The sequence below is a fragment of the Pantherophis guttatus genome, chromosome 2 (assembly GCF_059756535.1).
Source record: "Pantherophis guttatus breed Tessera chromosome 2, ASM5975653v1, whole genome shotgun sequence".
NCBI classification, from domain to species: Eukaryota; Metazoa; Chordata; class Lepidosauria; order Squamata; family Colubridae; genus Pantherophis; species Pantherophis guttatus.
Genome location: NC_142064.1, coordinates 50,972,275 through 50,992,231, shown reverse-complemented (window position 1 = coordinate 50,992,231; position 19,957 = coordinate 50,972,275). Strand labels below are relative to the sequence as shown.

At 39.1% G+C, this 19,957-nt stretch overlaps 1 protein-coding gene across 1 annotated transcript in view; it reads left to right on the top strand.

The window, feature by feature from the left end:
• The first annotated feature begins 385 nt into the window (after positions 1 to 385).
• The window catches only part of MCC (MCC regulator of Wnt signaling pathway), a 186,165-nt gene continuing 166,593 nt past the window's right edge, over positions 386 to 19,957 (top strand). Inside the window, exons 1-2 of the mRNA XM_034432775.3 lie at positions 386 to 1,091; positions 15,231 to 15,478. Of these exons, the coding sequence (XP_034288666.1) occupies positions 937 to 1,091; positions 15,231 to 15,478 (403 nt within the window). The 5' untranslated portion in view covers positions 386 to 936. The remainder of the gene's footprint in view (positions 1,092 to 15,230; positions 15,479 to 19,957) is intronic.

The following is a 19,957-nucleotide window of genomic DNA, read 5'->3' as shown; positions in this document are numbered from 1 at the left end:
AAGTATTTAAAGTTAAATTGAATTAATTTACATATCAAGTTGGAGATTTGATCTCATGTTCATAAAGCATACATTTGCAACATTGAGTTTGCTAATCAATAAATCACTTCAAGAGAAATCAGAGACAGAGTCATAGGAAAGTTTTACTTAAGGCAATGCAAATTTACGATTACAGTATAGTTAATGTGTAACGTAATATAAACAGGTATATTTTGGCCAGATGCAACATTTCCTTCTACTTTTTACCAACGACACTTTTACATCTCTTATATGACATACATAATGATTGTTTGGCACGAAACGCAGATAGAAGCATTTTTGCTCAAGGCTAATCGTCAGCAAGTCCAAACATAACTTTTGCAGTGCAGTTTTACGGTGGTCGTCCATGGATATGCACTCTGCAGACGTTAACAAATATTCTTTCCATTCGCTCCAGAAAGATACTCCTCCGTTCGTTCGCCGACGTCTCGGAGAAACGAGCCGAAATCATAAACTACGCACGCCAACTTCCACCTCTGCGTCCGCCACCTTCTTTTGAACTCTTCCGTGCTCTTACGGTTGCAACCCGACGAAACCCTCCCCCTCCCCCTTCCCCGGCTTTTGGCTCCAAAGAAGAAAAGGGCCAGAGAGGGTCTCGCGCGCCAGCCAATGCGCGCGCCGTCCCTAGGATGTGCCTGATTGGAGCCCAAGGCGGCGCGCGCTGAATTCGTGCGCGAGAAGGAGCGGCGGAGCGTCTGGATTTCCCCACCCTCCTTGTTTTCATTGTGCAGCCTTCCCGTGCTTTGTACGCGCGACAGCTGAGCTGGGAAAGCGGAGCGCGCGCGCAGGGGGTTCCCTGGCGAGCTGGAGGTTCCGGGAACCTTGGAAGCCTGAGCGGGCTTGAGTCGCCGTCGCCGCCTCCTCCTCCTCCTCCTCCTCCTCGGAAGAGAGGGTACGATGGCGACGGCGGCTGGCCCGGCAGTGGTGGTAGAGGTGAGCGTGAGCAGCACCGGGAGCAGCAGCAGCAGCGACACTTCCAGCACCGGCGAGGAGGAGAGGATGAGGCGCCTCTTCCAGACGTGCGACGGGGACGGCGACGGCTTTATCAGCAGGTGAGGGAAGAGCTGAAGGGCAGAGGCAACATTTGGGCAGAGGCAACCTTTCGTTCCGCAGCGAACAACCGTTAACGCAGGTCGTATAAGAGATATAAAGTGCTCCGTGAGTCCCCGTAAAGTGCGGGTCAACTTTCCTCGCAAGTTTCTGAGTTGAGTTTCTGAGTCGGGTATTTGCCCCGCGCTGAACGGTGGACGTGGGGAGGTGCCGTCAGTTCTGCCAGGAACGCCGCCGAATGGGCCCAGAGCACCTTCTGACTACTTAAGTGACTGGCACGTTGGCATTTTCCCAGCGAGTAGAAATGGTTCTCAGAACAAGCCCTTCTCCTTCGAGCCATTTTGCCTCTCCCAGTTTCTTGCCCGTGTTTCTTAAAAAAGTTCTGTGTAAGATTTGCATTCCGACTGCAGTGTCAGGAAAACGCGATCTTTGCCCCTTTTTTAAATTTAAAAGTTTAAGCTGTGATTGGAATTACTTGTTGGGATGGTAAAAATGCCTCACTGGTTACTTTAAAGTATCTCCTCTGGTTGTTACTCCTGTTGAGCTACTTCAGATTAAGCTGAGCTGCTTTATTTGTTCAGAAGTTGAAGGAGGAGATGAAAAAGAAACAGGTTTCCTCTATCACCGTTTTTCCCATTAGAGCTCCTTATCTTAGCTTTGTACTAAGTAATGCAATCTATTCATTTTTATTTATTTATTAAATTTTTATGCCACTCACCTCCTCTATAAGGTGACTGTGGGTACTGTAGCTTACAAGTTATAAAACAAGTAGAAAAATAATATGTTAAAAGATTGAAACTACACAGTTTAATATTTTAAAACTAATTAAAGTATGATTTGGGGAAGGTATTCTCACAAGCTCCCAACATATCTTGATGGATTTAATACAGTATTAATTAAAGGAAGCAATACATTATATGCCATCCTTCAATGATTAAATTTAGAATCTAAAATTAATCGTCTATTCTTTATAGTGAAGTGAAATATACAGTAATAAAAGCTCCTTTAAGCACAACAAAAAGCCCAGAAATGTTCATGCTCCATACTGTCCTACAATAATTAAAGAACTGAAAAGTATAAATAAAAACACAAAGAAGCACAAAATCGAGAACATCTTGTAATAAAGGGAAAGATTTAAAGGAGCATTGTAACCTTAGCATAAGAATTTAACCTCATCATGTTTCATATTTGGCCAATATATCTTTCTGATTTGAATTCATTGATACTGTTAATTTTTAAAAAGTTTTGAAATTGTTAATTGGTTTTGAAAACCATATGACTGAAGAAAAAAAAGGCACAAGAGTGTTCAGGCAAGACAGTAGGTTATTGGTGGTAAATTTTTAAGTACAGTAGTAAATTACTTGGGGAGTTCTGTCAGTGTGTAGAGGGACATACACTGTTAACTATAAATAGTTAAAAGCAGTACCTGTGGAAAGCAATTTGAACATACTCCATTGTTAGTCAGCAGAAGTACTGCTGGAATGGAAACTAAATATCTACAATGGAATCCTTTGAGGTTTGCTTTTTGGTAGTTCTTGCAGAATACTTATGCACAGAATGAAACTCTCCTCCATATTGATGAAATATTGAAATTCTTGATGCTCTTTGGTTTGCTATTCTCATTTGTTGTGAAAAACTGATGTATACAGTGTTTTAAAAATAAAGTAATTGCTTATATTTTTAGTTACTTTAATGTTCAAAGTGATGGAATAAGATAATTTTAAAATGTTTTAGTGTATTCAATATATAATATTCTGAAAATGTATTTTTGAAAATATGCACAGATTTGTTTAGGAAAGATTCCTTTGATTTTTAGGAATCTTCAGTTGATGTTACACATTAAAATTACATCATAAGGCAAGTTTTTCCCTCCTTGGGCTGATGAATAAATAGCAAGATTTACTTTTTAAACATTTAGACCAAATTGAAATATTTGACACCACTTAAAATAGGGGAAATGTTAGAATCCAACTACTTGACAAGTATCAGCCCTTTAAGATCATTATCTCAAATCCCTCTATGTCTAAAATTACAGTTCAACAAAGTATTGTTTTATGTTTATTACATATGCATGTTTCATTTTATAAAGGGATAGAGATTGATAGATGCTGTTGGAGATGTGGAATGTCTTGTGGTCATGTGACGGCCCATTGCAGACAATGGGTTTTCTTAATAATGGCCATGTTTGTTTCATGAGTACTACGATTCACTCAATGACCATTGCAGAGATCGTAAAATCACATATAGTCACATGGTGACCTGCATAATGATTGGCACAACTTAGAATCTTATTTCTGGGATGAATTATAGTTGTAAGTCGAGAACTACCATACCTATATTGTAGTAGGAAGAAACAAAAAAGAAAAAGGCTGAACTTCTAGTACACTATCAACAAAAATGAACTACCGATAATCCCAGTTTCAGTAGAGTACATAACAGAAAAACCTGCATTTTTCATTCCAAACCAAGTGAAACTCATAATTCTTTTCACAGGGAATTACATGGCTTTAATTCACATTGCTTTGATTCCTGGCCTCATTTTTGTTTTTTAAAAGTTTGGAAAGTGCTTCTAGGTGGGGGTGTTATATTAAAGTATCTTCATGACATTTATTTGGTGTGATAATTGAATTTCTGTCATTGAAAAGTAAGAGATCTGCACTGGAATGATTTGGGTTGTTGCTACTACTAGAAATGATGGTTATTTTTATACACACACTTTACCATTAAATTACTTGAGCAACTATCTTTAGAACTACTTATAAGAGTTGTAAATTCTGTTACAGTATCTAAGTATCCATCTGAAAATACCAATATTGTCTTGTAAATACTTACAAGTAAGCAGAATAGAATGTATAGCTTGGCATGGATTCACGGAGCCAGCCCGCTCACCCCCCTCCCCCAACCTTGAGTGCAATCTTCAGAGTCCTTTCAAAAGTTGAAATGAAATTATAATTTTGAATATAACAATTAATATTTGGGAGAAACAAATGTTTGCTATTTTGATTTTAGTATAATTTAAAATGAGTCAATTGTTGTTTTAATCCTAGCTGCACTCACTGTGAAATGTATCCTGCCCTCCAGCACTCTAAGAAGTTATTTATCACTTCATGGCAGCTTACCAGCCCAGTCTTGAAATATCTTAGAAAACTATCCTGAATAAAGATTATCCTTAGACATAGTCTACCTAAGTGATATATTTGGGACTGATACATCCAGGATAGATTTCTAAAAAAACAGAAGGAGGCACATCAATCTGCCATTTTCCACCCATTCAGAAGCCGTCTGTCTGTCTGTCTGTCTGGACATCTGGCAACTGCCTTGACTAGCCCTGCAGTTTTCTTGGCAAGAGTTTTGAAGAGGTTTGCCACTGCCTACTTCTTATGGCTAAGAAATTATGACTAACCCAAGATCAGGATCACAATCTTGCCTAAAGCAGAACTAGAATTCACAGTCTCCCAGTTTAAAAACTGATGCCTTAACCACTACATCAATCTGGCTCTATCCTGAAGAGTTTAGGATTGGGTTATTAGGCTGAACATCCTGCAACTGATTCTGACAATCTATCTGTTCACTTAGAGATTGTTAAATATTCTCAAGCCAAATATGTAACAGTAATGATCTTTAATGGCAAGAGTAACATAAGATGTTACTGTTCTATCAATTTCATGCATCGTTTGATTAAAGATTGTGTTAAGCTAGGCTATTGTTTATTACAAGTTTTGTTTAGTGATTGACATTTCTAAGACTCTGGGTCAAAAAATCTAAATACAAAGCTCTCCCTCTCCCTGTCTCCAGTAAACACTTTGTCCAGAAATGATAATTTCTTCTCATACTTCTATGTAGAAGCCCCTTGTGCTTGCTTCTATCAGTATGATTGCCATTTCCTTTTTAACTGGTCATGAAACAGTTTAAGTTCAATAAATCTAATAGCTTACAAATGAAGCACAACTCAGATACTAGCTACTTACTTGTATATGAAGCCTCTTATATGGATCTGCAACAACACAAGATGGAATGTCTGGGAACATATACAGTAGAACCTCTGGTCATGACCATAATTCATTCCATAACTTTGGTCATGACCTGAACCTAATTTTGGAAATCTGGTGCTTACAAAAAAAATGGCGCAGAAGGGGAAATCAGCCGCGGGGTGAAAAATTGTGAATGTTTTGGTTGGAACCCAATTTGGTCGTGGCCAGAAGTGTTCGTAACCAGAGATTCTACTGTACTCTGTCAACTCTGATCTCTCCAGCTTGTTTTGACTACCTTGTTTTCAAAGACTAGTTTTGAGACATGACTTCCTCTGCTTTATAAAGAAAGCAACTATAAATTCAAATTAGTGAGGAATATATTTTCTTATACATGTGAAATTTACCCTTTATATTCTGGATATTTAAATGGACTCCAGAGGATGGTAGAGGACAGGAAGGCCTGGAAGAACATTGTCCATGGGGTCGCGATGGGTTGAACACGACTTCACAACTAACAACAAAAAATTCTGGATATTAAGACTTAAAAATATTTTCTTTTTTGCATGCATTTTGTACTCTTGTTTCCCCATGTACATTAGTGAATGAAGTTGTTTCTTGTCTTAAAAGCCCTCATAAACATGAGTTTTATGGAGAACTGGTATTTATTCTTTTTCTAAAGCAAGTGCTTTCCTATTGTATGCAACTTAATTTGGTGTGTGGAGACAAGCTATTTGCATACTTAATGAAGTTATATGGTGTCTCAGCTGTGAAAAGCTTTTGTGGTACATTAAATTGAAAACTCTTTGAATACTAGCTGGGTAATAAAAGCTACATATGGAGAGGAAAGGCACCTCCAGAGAGAACAGTTAATTTTCATACTATGAATAGTTAGGGTGACATTTTAAAATGTGAATTTTAAAAAATGCTGATGGATATTAAAAAGGAATTGCATTTGGCAGGGTGTCATTTAAAATTCAGCTAATGAACTAATGCTTTAAAATATTTCCCTATAATACCATGAACATTTTAATAACTGTTGTCAAAATAAGGCTGGCCTACTTCCTGTCTCCTCCTTGCTCATACAGGAAATACTGTTTCACTTTCCAAACAGCCCTCTGATGTTAAGGAATTCTACCCCTCTCCATCTGAAAAGAAATCTCTTCCAAATGCAAAATACAAGCAGAGGAGAGGAGTTTCAGTTTTACTTTCACAATGGCAAGCCAGGGATAGGATAGGGGAGACTTCTGTGGGGCAAGGCTAAGGGAGAGAAGGGGATAGGAGAGGCCAATTGTAACTACTCATTAATTTTCAAGCTGTAAGTGTCGATTTATCAAGCCAGATCACATAGTTTGGTAGTGGACCACAGTTATTCAGCTAGTTTGCTATAAAGAAATTTCAGAGGAGCCTATAAAAAGAAATATTTTAGTGCTTTTTTAAAACTTTAAATGATGCGATTCCAAGTGTAATCTTGTTTTGTTTGTTTGTTTTTATTCAATTTGTATACCGCCCTTCTCCTAGTGGACTCAGGGAGGTGCACAGCCAGAACTAAAACACATACCAATACAAAATTTAAAATTATTAAAAGAATTACATAACTGGCCCAAATTTAAAACAATTAAATTAAAACCCAATGACAATTTAAAAACTAAAAAAGACTAAAAAAGGGGGAGGGGGTTCACGCCAGCCCTGCTTGATGGAAAAGAAAAGATTTCAGGGCACGGCGAAAGACCCGGAGATCCGATATCCTTCGTATCTCCAGGGGCAAATAATTCCAGAGGGCAGGAGCTGCCACAGAGAAGGCCCTCCCCTGGGGGTCGCCAGCCGACATTGCCTGGCTGACGGCACCCTGAGGAGTCACTCTCTGTGGGAGCGTACTGGTTGGTGGGAGGCTATCGGCGGCAGAAGGCGGTCCTGCAAATACCCAGGTCCTATGCCATGGAGCGCTTTAAAGGTGGTAACCAACACCTTGAAGCGCACCGGAAGACCACTGGAAGCCAATGCAGCTCACGCAGGAGAGGTGTCACATGGGAGCGCCCCCTCGCTCCCATAATCCCTCGCGCGGCCGCATTCTGCACCAGTTGGAGCCTCCGGGTGCTCCTCAAAAGGAGCCCCATGTAGAGAGCATTGCAGTAGTCCAGGCGGGAAGTGACGAGTGCCTGAGTGACTGTGCGTAAGGAGTCCCAATCCAGAAAGGGACGCAACTGGCGAATCAGGCGGACCTGATAAAAAGCCGCCCTGGCCATCTTGGTGGTAATCTATTAAAAGAAACAGAAATTGATAAGGTAGTTGGAAGGAAAGCAAAATTTACATTTTCTCTGACTTGTTTTATATGTTAATGAATAAAATAAAATGATCAAATACAGTGTTAAATGAATTAGAAAAAAATCTGCAGGATATAACTCTATTCCTGCTGCACCAGTAATGCATGTTAATTTCCTATAATGCTAATATGAGTGGTCTTGTGTACGGAATATGAAGTTCTTAACTTTTTATAAAGCAGCTTTATATTTTAAGGGATTATTATCATATCAGCATTGTGTCAAACCCCGACCGGTTTGCCATACCTGAGGGGGGGGGGAATTGGAGAGCACAGTGGCAGGAACAACTGTGCGGTGGCATGCTAGCTGGTGGCCCTGGGCGGTAACAAGGTGCTCAGCTGGGATGGCATCAACCCCTGGTGCAGCATGAAGTGCAGCAAGGGAGGCAATGGCAGCATCAGCATCCGCACAGCTGACTGGCGGCCTTTCAGGACCCAGCTGGCCGGCGCCAGATGTAATAGCGTGCGGAGCGGAAGCGGTCTACGAACCATGGGACGGAGACCAGTGCAGACCAAGCACCAGATGGTGGACCGAAGTGCCTGCTGTTGCGGAACTGGATGCTGATGCCGGATGGTGGTTGGTGGGTGGGGCTGAGGGATGTGGTCCTGCTTATAAAGAGTGCTGGGAGGCAGTAGTTCCCAGCGCTGACTTTGCAACGGACTGCTACATACTCAATTTGTGCTACGCCTCAGGCTTGAATAAACCTGTATCCAACGGTTCCAGAGTGTGTTTGCTTCTGTGTTTGCCAGGCTTGAGGATTTGAACATTTGAGACATTGCTGTGTTGATGTTTTCCATCTTTTTCTTCATAATTGCTTTCAAAGATTACTAAAATTGTTTTCTCAGTTTTTTATGTAGATCTTTATATATAATTATGTACGTGCATACTAGATAACTCCTTTTCAAAAAAAAAAAAACCTACAGGTTGTTAATGACATTGATAAGAACTAAAATGTCACAATTCAAAATTGTGTGTTATACTTCTTTCCTGTGTTCTTTTAGAATGATAATACATAATGTTTCATTTTGACTTTTCTGTGTATACAGTGGATTCTTGTTGTTTACATTAATAGATCATATGCATCACTTCATATACAAAATATATATTTGTCACATACATTGCAGCGTCATGTTGGAACATGGAGCAATAATATATTTTTCAAACTTGTTTCACATTATCTTTCTAATCTTAGTAAAAAGTAGCTAATAAAATAGGTTAGTTGTGTCTCTGACTATAGGTTATTCACAAGTTAATAAAATAGATATGGAAATAAACATGTAAGGGTTATTACCAGTTGCTGAAATTCTTGTGACAATAAATCTGGTTTAAAAAGGTTTCAGTAAGAATCTTGCATTTGGTTTGAGGCATTTGCCAGAAGCTTGACAATAATTGTAGCAAATATTTTACACCTTTGAAAAAGGGATAATCTTGCTTCAATTTCATAAACTTTGACTAGCTTTTCAAGATCACTTATTCAGTTGCTGCATTTTGACTGCACAAATAAAAATGACCACTTAATGGCAAGGAAGGGACAGAAAAGGAACTCTTTGTAAGGAATAAAAAAAAAGAACCTGAGCATTGTGCATGCCAGTTGGAAACTGTTTTTCATGCAGTGGATGACAGGTGAGGCTGGAATTTCATCTGAGGGAACCATAATAGAGTAATGGCCTTTCAAATATATATGTGTGTGCATGTAATGTTTAATAGTGGAGTAAAAAAAAAATACTTACAAAAAATTATAGTAATGGTTTTATAGTGAGAAAAGAATCCACATTCAATGATGATGATTAAAATAAACGTAACAAAAAGGGGGAAGTCCATATAAAATCACTTTATTACTAATGTAGAATTAATTCAGTCCTTTAATTTATTAAATTTATGCCACATGGAAATATATTGCTACATTTTAAACCATAAAGTCATTTGAAAAACAGAAGAGAAAAAATGTTGAAAAATGGATTCAAGAAGTAAAGTTCATGTTTTTTGTTACCCAGCCGCATTGATATTCCAAACTTGGGTATTTCAATTATTTTTCCCCATGAAATATATAACTAACTTTCACTTTTTAATTTCTTATAAAATTAAGCTGTGGTTTTCTCTTAAAATGTGGTACCTCTTAAAGAAGCTAAAATTTCAGATACCTTGGCTGCTAACACATCTGGGAACATTGTTTAGTTAATACAGGTAGCCCTTCAGTGGTGGGTTTCAAAATTTTTTACTACCGGTTCTGTGGGTGTGGCTTGGTGGGCATGGCATAGCTTGGTGGGCGTGGCAGGGGAAGGTTACTGCAAAATCCCCATTTCTTCCAATCAGCTGGGACTCGGGAGGCAGATGGGAGTGGGGCCAATTGGAATTTTTACTACCGGTTCTCCGAACTACTCAAAATTTCCGCTACTGGTTCTCCAAACTACTCAAAATTTCCGCTACCAATTCTCCAGAACTTGTCAGAACCTGCTGAAACCCACCTCTGTAGCCCTTGATTTACAACAGTTCATTAATGACTGTTCAAAGTTATAACGGCGACTTATAACTTTGAAAAAGGAGACTTATGATCGTTTTTCACACTTACAACCATTGCAGCATCCCCATGGTCAATCACATGGTCAGAATTGAGACACTTGGAAACTAACTCATATTTATTGAGTCAGTTACAGTGTCCCAGGATCATATGATCACCTTTTGCAATCTTCTGACAAGCAAAGAAAATAGGAAAGCCAGATTCACTTTTCAACCAAGATACTAACTTAACAACTGCAGTGATTCACTTAACAACCGTGGCAAGAAAGGTTGTAAAAATGGGTCAAAACTCACTTAACAAATGTCTTACAGCAACAGAAATTTTGGATTCAATAGTCCTCAATAAGTTGAGGACTACTTGTACATGTTACAGTTGTATATTTTGTCACATATGCATTGAGGCAATTCATACTTAAATGAAAATCTTAAAATCAAGCATAAAAATCAACTAATTTAAAATATTATTATAATTTAAAATTATTAAATTTGAATTATATCACAAAATGAATTCTATATATAATTTGGAATCAAATTGCAGCCTTTTATTATGCCTATCAGTCTTCAAAACAGGAAACAAATATCTTGATTTAAGAAACCTAGATCCTAATATCTTTCAGGATATCAAAGGTATTTTGCATGTTTTCCAAATGGGTTCAGAGAGTAATAAAGGCAGAAGTCTCATTTCACGAAAATATAGATGTTCAAATAAAGGACCCATGATATAGGTATTTCTGAGATGAGTAATCCCTGGCAAGAAATCTGTTGTACCTGTTAAAAATTGGGAAGAATGGTCTACAGGGAGATACTGATCTACAGGAGGTCAAACTAAATGATGTAGGAGAACACAAAATAGTTCAGTGCAAAGAACTGAAATGGGGTTGAAGGGTATGTAGAGAATGCAGAGACCTCTAGTAAGGAATACATAAATACAGAAAAGAGCAGGTCAAGTTATGTGACACAAGGGTTTCAATGACTTTATACAAATGTATAGTGTATGGAGGACTTATTTTAAGAAACACATTTCTTACTGCAGAAGACAAATGAGATTTAGTAGGTATTGCTGAAACTTGAGAAATGTTGGGGAATGTAGATGATGTTACATCTTCTTTCCTGTCCTCCCACATATTAAGGCTGCTGGTACTGTTATACTGACCTATGAACTGTTTTCCATCCTCCCCCCCACAATCTTAAACATAATCCTTGAAGTTCTCTATCTATAACATTTGTCCAATATATAAAAAGACATTCAAGAATCAATCTTTTGGACTATGTAGTAGTACTGATAACAGTATGCCATTGAATTTCCTTACGTAGAAGTCTTTGAAATATAATGGAACTCTTCTTTATTTTGGATTGCTTCCATTTTATAAGTTCAAAGAGTTCTTTTCTTTTCATACTAGGCCAAATGCCAAGCTTTTTCTCTGAGAAGCTTTCCTAATAAGTTTAAATCAGTACAAATGGGAACAGAAGTTAGAAAAAGTATAGGGAAACCTTTATTTTCTCTTTTCTTCCAAGTATGGCAGAAAGCAAAATAAAATCATGTAATTGGGTATTTTAGGCAAGATGGCTAGCAATGACAGAATCTTTGTACAAGTCTAAGAAATAAGTTGTCTAAGAAATAGTGTAAAAAAAATTGATGAACATTTGCTTTTTATCAATTATCTCTAAATAGGACTAGAAATACATTAAAGCCTGGGCATCATTCTGTTTAATGACCACAACCTCACACAAATCAAAGTGACCAGTCTGCACTATAGGACTCTTTGTATACTTAAAAACTGACATATAAAAATATAAGTAATTTATGCTGTTAATACTCATGTAATTCATACCACAGAGGAGGCTCTTATGTAGTTTCTGGGGATTTTCTAGAAATTAGAATTTTGATAATACATCTGCAGCCGCAAACTTTAACAGTGTCAGTTTAGCTTTGAAAAGGAATGAGTTATTTGAAAACACCATTCAAAAGAAGATTGCAAATAGTCTTGAACATAAAACTAGTTGGGTATGTGGATATAGATTTGATTTGATTTGATTTGATGACATGCCATATTCTAAATTTCCATTGGAGTTCAGTTTGAATATGCATCAGTAGAAGCCAATTATAGCAGTAATTTTGTCAACCAAGCCAGGGTGCTCAAACATGTTGGGATGTGGTTTGTTGACCAGTTATTCAGAGACAGAAAATTAAGCTAAACCTAGCCAGCTCTTACTTTTGAAGTCAATAATGGATTTATTATTTGATTCAAAATATAATATGCTAAAAGAAATGCAAGATTAAGGCATCGTTGAATTTAAGGATTGTCCTTCAGAAGGCGTGATAGCTGATGTACTGTACAACCAGTTACCAAGCAACTTTCATCCTGGTTTCATAAGAGATTAATCTTAATTTAATATTACTTTATTATGTTAAATTATTGAAAATAATAAACTAATAATTTTAAATTAAAATATAAATTTATATTAATTAAAAAGTATTAATGTAGCTATGTAGGATCAAGACAATCTCAAGATTGATAGGCAGAGTAATAAATATAAAAGATAATAGAGGGAAAAGCTTGAAAATTATTTTACAAACAGATAGCTACAAACTACAAACATATTATTTGAAAATCTTCTTTCTTGGCCTGTTGCAAAAAATAAAGACTATTTCAAACTTTGCCAATACAACTATGCTACTTCATATATGGAATTATTTCTGTAAAGAGCAATGTGTATTCAGTGTTTTGATACTGCTACCTTCTTAAAAGTTGAAAACAAATATACACAAACATGTAAATAGACAGATATTATATACATATTTTATATAAATTAATAAATATAAAGAAAATATGAAAAAGGTTATGACTATAATTATTCTGTTGTTTTATATGTACACTGAGAATTTCTGCACAGAAGAAATTCCTTGTTGAAATGGGACAACATGACACTGTCAGCTCACTGTTGCCAAGTTGCCTTTGCCAATTTACCGCTGTCAAGTCACAACAGGACAACTCCACACAGTCAACCTCCCATGAGGACAATTCTCTGTGGATGGCCCAGGGGAGTGAGGCGGGCAAGTGAGCAGGTGGACAGAGTGCAGTGTGGTAGCAATGGCCAGGAGCTTTCTATTTTCACACCCAAGCCACTGCCACGACTTAATATATTGAATATAAATTCAATAAACAATAAATTCAATAAACAACTTAAGGGCTGAAGAAGCCAGGGACAGCGGCAGTGGGTGGGGTGGGAGATAAGGTGGTGGCTGGGCACATGCCATTTCATATACCCCCTGCCACCACCATGGACTGTTTGGTGGTGGCAATGTGTGGGTAATGCAGTGACAGCTGGGCGGGGTTGGTGGTGGGGAGCCAGCAGTGGTTGGACATCTCGTTTTCAGACACACTGCCGCTGCCTAATAGGTTGTGTGAAAATGGGATATGATCAGCTGCCATCATTTCCCCACTACTCAACCCGCTCACCACCACCACTGCCAAATGGCCCGAACTCTGAACTGGCTGGAGCTTGGTACAGCAGCGACAGCAATGGCAGGTAGTGTGAAAATGGGAAGCCCCCAGCTGCTGCCACTGCTCTGCTCTACATACCTGCTCGTTCACCCTCCCAGCTTTCTCTCCAGCCACCCGTAGTGGGTTATTCCCACGGCAAGTTGGACATATGGAGTTGTCCTGCTGCAACATGGTGATGGTGAGTTGGCCCTGGCAAGCTGACAGTAGTCAGCTGGCTGTGCAAAGTTGTCCTAGACTTATCTTGTGTGTCTAATCAAACTTGGCCAAATAAAGTATTCAATTTCTCAAATCCATAAGTCATTACTTCCTTTTTTTTCATTTTCATTAGAAAGGCCATAATGCGTTTCTAATCTTATTGTACTTAAAGTACTTATTATTTTGTCTCTGACCAAGCAAATCAGTTTTATCATTTCTGTCAATTCTAGCACTTTCACAATCCATTCCGCTATTGTGAAAGTTTCAGTTTTTCCATTTCTGTGTACATCTGTAATAATTAAGTTGCAGTTTCCAGTCATCCAAATATATTTCTTCTTCTGTCAAACATTGAATTTGAATCTACCTCCAGCAAAAAAAAAACCAAAACACTGGCGGTTTTTAAGAAGGGATTGGATAACCATTTGTCTGAAATGTTATAGGGTTTCCTGCCTAAGCAGGGGGTTGGACTAGAAGACCTCCAAGGTCCCTTCCAACTCTAATTCTATTTCTATATACTATAGAAAGGTAACAATAGTGTTATTGGCCTTCTGCTAATATGCATGCCAGAAGGTTGTCTGCAGCCTGTTCCATAACCCTTGATAGTCTTTATCACTAGTGCTAATAGTTTACTTGCCACAAGTGACCAGCAACAGAAGTGGGAAGAATTGCAGCAGTCACAATTTTTTCCCCATCTTCTCCTTCTGTTCAGATTTGAATCTAAATGGCTAAAGCAGGCAAGCAGTGATGAGAAGGAAAACTTGGAGCAAACATTAGAAGCTAGAATATTAATTGCTTCATATAAATGTTTCAAAATATTACTAGTAGCCAGCATTGCAGGGATTTATTTCAACAATTTCATAACCTATTTTTTCAATACCAAAGGCACTCAACAATATTATGCAAAATTTAAAAATTAAAAACTAGTTATAGAATAAGTTACATTAGTAGGCTCAATTCTCACAAAAGTGTGGAACATGCACACAAAATAATAGAGAAAAACAGAATCTTAATTATTTCAGAGGGAAAAGTTTGATGTTATACTTAAAATCTGTTTTTTTAAATATAATTTTTTATTTTGTTTGTGTCCTATATATATTCAAAATGTTTTTGTATGGGGATGCATGAAATGTATTTCAAATACTTCACAGCCTACTTTAAGAGAAATAAAAAATTCACATATACAGTACCTATATCATACATAAATACTTGTGGTGTTATTTGCCAGTATCTTGATAAGAGTATTTTCTTTTCCAGCTAATAAACTGGGATGAAGATGCGGGAGAAGTATATTCATTTTGAATCCAGAAAATACTTTTCTGTTTTGTACCACCCTATTCTTCCATCATATGAATTCAGAGATAGTATCATTTCTTCTTATTTGACAAAGCATCAAATCTTTTTAATAAAATGAGATAGGATGGGCAGAATCTTGATTGTAGCAAAAATATTGGAGTATATAAATTTGTTTCTTTAATCAGACATCTTTGCTCTGATTGAAATTGGTTATCTCTAAAATCTCTTACTGAGAAAAAAAATATCCTTCATTAACTTTATTATATTTAAAATAACTGGACATATTAGTATTTTTTTTATTAAATTAAATTTATTTTGGGTTTTATTTTTTCTTTCTTTAGGAATGATTTGCTGATGGTGTGTCGCCAACTGAACATGGAAGAATCTGTGATTGAAATCATGCATCAGCTTGGTGCAGATGAACATGGAAAAATTTCCTTTCAAGATTTCACACGATGTCGTATGCAGCTTGTGCGAGAAATCAGGAAGGAAGAAGTAGAACTTTCTGTGAAATTGGATGACCCATGTAAAAAGAAAACATTAAGGGATAGAGTAGCTTCATGGCCAACCAGCAGCAATAACAGTTTAGGTCAGTGTGGTTTAATTATATCTATTACCTAAAAGTCCAACGCAATTAGGAATATTAACTACAATATTTATATATTTTGTAATATTGTATTGTAAAGTTTATTGTCATTGTATGTATATACACAATATACCCATACAACGAAATTCACATAACACCCAGAAACCAAGCCCAACACACATGACAATCCCCAGACACACCCCCACCCACCAAAAATTCTCCACTCCTAAACCACCCAAGCATCCACACAGCAAACCAAGTAATGCTGTCCAACAGCTCACTGATGGTGGCCCTTTAGTTCATTGTTGAGTGCAATTATAGTTCTAGGATAAAAACTATTCAGAAGATGTGTGGTCCAAGTTTTAATTGTTCTTCTGCCTGAAGGCAACAGTCCAAAAAGATTGTAAGCAGGATGGGAAGAGTCTCTGAGAATGTTGTACAACTTCCTCAAACAGCGAGATGCGAAGATGTCATCCAGGGCTGATAGCTGGAGCCTGATGATATTCTGGGCAGTTTTAATAATTCTCTGTAGAGCTTTTATGTCCGCTGCAGAGCTGCTCCCATACCATGCAAGAATGCTGTATGTCAGGACACTCTCAATGGTGCTGCGATAGTAGAGCAGAAGTAGATGCTGAGATAGATTTATCTTCCTGAGCATTCTCAGGAAGTATAGCCTCTTCTGTGCCTTCTTCACAAGCATGTCAGCATTCATAGTCTATGAGAGGTCCTCTGAGATATAAATGCCCAGAAATTCAAAACTACCAACCCTCTCCACCGTCTCTTCATTTATGTACAATAGTAAATGTACATATCTCTTCCTTCTGATATCAATTATAAGATTATTTTAAGTATAAAATTAAGTTAAGTATAAAATTATTTTCTTTACACCACAATGTCAGCCCTTGTACTTCCTTTTTATAAGCAGACTCATTGTTCTTATTAATGAGCCCCAAGACTGTCGTGTCACCCTTAAATTTAATAATTGTGTTGGTGTTATACAATGGGATGCAGTCATGTGTATAAAAGAAATAGAGGAAGGGGCTTAGCACACAACCCTGGGGGACTCCTGTGTTTAGTATCAGAGTAGAATAGTGAGATCCCATCCTTACTGACTGTGGCCTATCTGTCAGAAAATCCTTTATCCACAAACAAATCTTCTGATTTATACCAAAACTGGTCAATTTCTTGACTTGCTGCTCAGACATTTCTCCCTCTGGGTAGCTCACTTCGTGATTTGTTCCTCTGAGTGCCAATCATTCCCTCTGAAGCTGCACTTGCTGTCCCTTCCTGTTTCCCATCAGTCTTTTTTCACTCAGTGAAAGGGTTCAAACTCGAGTGCCTTTCTCTGCTAAAAGTTTGAAAAAGTATATTTAAAGATTAGAGTTTTTTTGCCAAATTTCTTCCTGCTGTGAGGGCTGCGCAATGTGGGAGTTCCTTTCGGTCAGCTGGGCTTGTGAGTAGGCGATTCGGGGCTCCGATTGCTGCTCGCGTTTTTTTCATTTACATTTACTTTTGTTGCTGGCCGATAGCCCTATTACTTAGCTAATTTGTTAGCCGCGGGCGTAGCATTGCTGGCACAGCATTATTGTCTCGCCTCGCAGCCCTCACCAACGCTTGTAGCGGCTGCAGAGTCCCTGCCGGCTGGCACACTCTGCTAACCGGGAAGCGCCTCGCTGAGGCTGCGAGATCCCGGCCCCACTTGTTTCGGCATTATTTTCTGCTGCGAGACTGTCTTGGATTGCCGAAGTGCGGAGAAGCCTTAACCGCCAGTTTAGCGCCGCCATTTTGAACTGCCTTGGCGCGCTTTTTGCCTGGGTTTTTTAGTGGGGATCTTGCTGGCCTGGCTCTTCCTGCAGGTTGGGACGCTGTCTGTTTTACCTGCCTACCTTCTTTCTGCATTTCATTCCGGGACCTTCAGAGAAGGGAAGTATTACAACTAATTGCAAATTACTTATTAATTTCATCATTATTATTATTGCTTAATTAAAAAGAAAAAAGAAAAAAGAGAGAGAGAGCCTTGGCTGCATTTCATTATATATATTTCTAATTATCAGAATTAATTGATTACTGGAATTTATTATCTTTTATATATATAAAAAAAACATCAAAAAACAAAAAAGACAAAACTAAGAAAAGAGCTAAAAAGAATCAAATCAAAGGAAATCTGATCCTCATATATATATATATATATATATATATATATATATATATATATATATATAATATTAGAGTAATTACTCTGTATTTCAACATGTCTGATGTGGAATTGTTCTCTGATCTGGACCAGGATCCATCCACTAGTCCTACTGTCCCTTCAAAGGGATCCAAGGGAAAAAATTCCAAGGCCTCTAAAGCCAAATCTAAGCCTCCCATGGACAAATATGATCTGAGGAACCTTAGAGCGTTGTTTCTCTAAAGCACAGAAAGCAGCACAAGTTCCCCTTACTCCTGAGATTATTGTGCAGGCTCCTGGGGACCAAGGCAGATCCGATCAGGTGGCCTCTCCTGAGGCTGACCAGGGAAATGGCTTTCGCTGTGAGGTGGTTTCAGATTCTCAGGATGCAGTTCTCCTGCCTATGGAACAGTCACAACCATGTACCTCTGTTGCAGCTCATCACGCTTTTCCAGTGCCTCGTCCTGTGCCAGAAGCCACGTTTACGCCTACAGCAGCTGGGCTTCATCCAGAGGAGGGTCAGACGCCTTCTCAGTTTGTGGACTTTAATTCTTTGGTTTCTCAAGCCATTTCTCATATTTTCCAGGTTGGATTGCAACAGACTGGATGTATGCTTCCCCTTGAGGGCGGCGCACATATTCCTTGTCAGTTTCCAGCCAACACCTTCTCATACTTCCTGTGAGCACATGATGGAGCATGCTCGAGAGGAGGAAATTCTAGACGATTTCGAACTGTCAGGGGAAGAAGAAGAGTTGCCGGACAAACCGGCTTTTCCTGGTTTGTTTAAACCATCATTGTTCAAACAGCTATTACGTAAAGCTAAAGCTGCTACTAATATGGGGGTTGGACTTGACCAGCCGTCTTCATCTCAACCTCAAGCTACCATTAGTGATAACTTGTTTCTCTTGCCTAAAACTGATTCTGATTTTGTGCCTTGCCCAGATCTCTTTGCACAGGTCATCCAGAAGCCGTGGGAGCATCCCACTTCACTCACTGGACCGAATTCCTTTGACAAGAAGCTGTACTGTTCGGCTCCGGAGCTTGATGCATTACTGCAACTACCAACTGTTGATGAACCTGTGGCCGGCCTTACTTCCTCTTCAGTTTTCGTCGGTGAGGTTGGTGATGGTTTAAAATTTGAAGATAAAAGAGCGGAGATGGCCTTTCGAAAAACTCACCAGGCTGCGGCCTGGTCCATTTGAGCGGCGACCTCAGCCTCCTTTTTCAATAGGGCGTCTCTAGTTTGGCTATGCCAGCTGCGAGATAGGTTGCCTCAGGATAATGCTCGCCTTCAGCAAGATGTGGCAAAAATTGTTGCAGCGGCTGAATATTCAGCAGACTCTTCATTAGACGTGGCCAGGTTTGCTTCACGTGCTTTGGCCTCCACCGTATCATCTCGTCGCCTTCTTTGGCTTCGTAATTGGAAGGCTGACATGAAATCAAAATGGCGTCTCATTGCTGCACCCTATATGAGTCCTTCCCTGTTTGGAGCTTCGCTTGACGCTGTCCTTGTGGAGAACAGGGACAAGAAGAAGGTTTTGCCCTCTGCTATTAGGCAACCGGATAGGAGATTTTCTCCTTACCAAAGACAGTCCTTTCGTAGTGACCAGGGAACCGGCAGCTCATCTTACCATCGGTCCTCATCATATTCCTACCAACCAGCTTCGGATCGAGCTTCCTTTCGAGATCGCGGTAGATGCCAGTCCAGTTTCCACCGTCCCTTCCGAGCGGCTTCCTCCCGTTACTCCCGTCGGGGCAAGTGACTCACAGCCCCATATTCCTATTGGGGGAAAACTGCAATCCTTCTACCACCAATGGGAAGATACCACATCAGATGCATGGATCCTTCGCACTGTCACCGACGGTCTATCGTTGGAGTTCAGTTCCAGCCCCCCCAGCCTTTTCGGTTATCGTCCATGGCCATCCCAACCGGCCAAGCGTCATCTGTTAGATTTGGAAATACAGCATCTCCTGCAAATAGACGCTATAGAGCGGGTTCCGGAGGACCAAGCCGGGACCGGCTTTTACTCGACTCTCTTTCTAGTTCCGAAAAGTTCGGGGAGTTGGAGGGGGATTCTCAACTTGAAACGTCTCAACAAGCATTTAGTATATCGCCGTTTCAAGATGCATTCCCTCAAATCTCTTCTGGGATGCATCCGGCAAGGTGATCTCATGCAGTCAATAGACTTGAAGGAGGCTTATCTGCATGTACCTGTTCACCCGGCACACAGACAATTCCTCAGATTCGCCTTTGCCAACACCCATTTTCAGCACAAGGTGATGCCATTTGGTCTCTTGTCAGCGCCAAG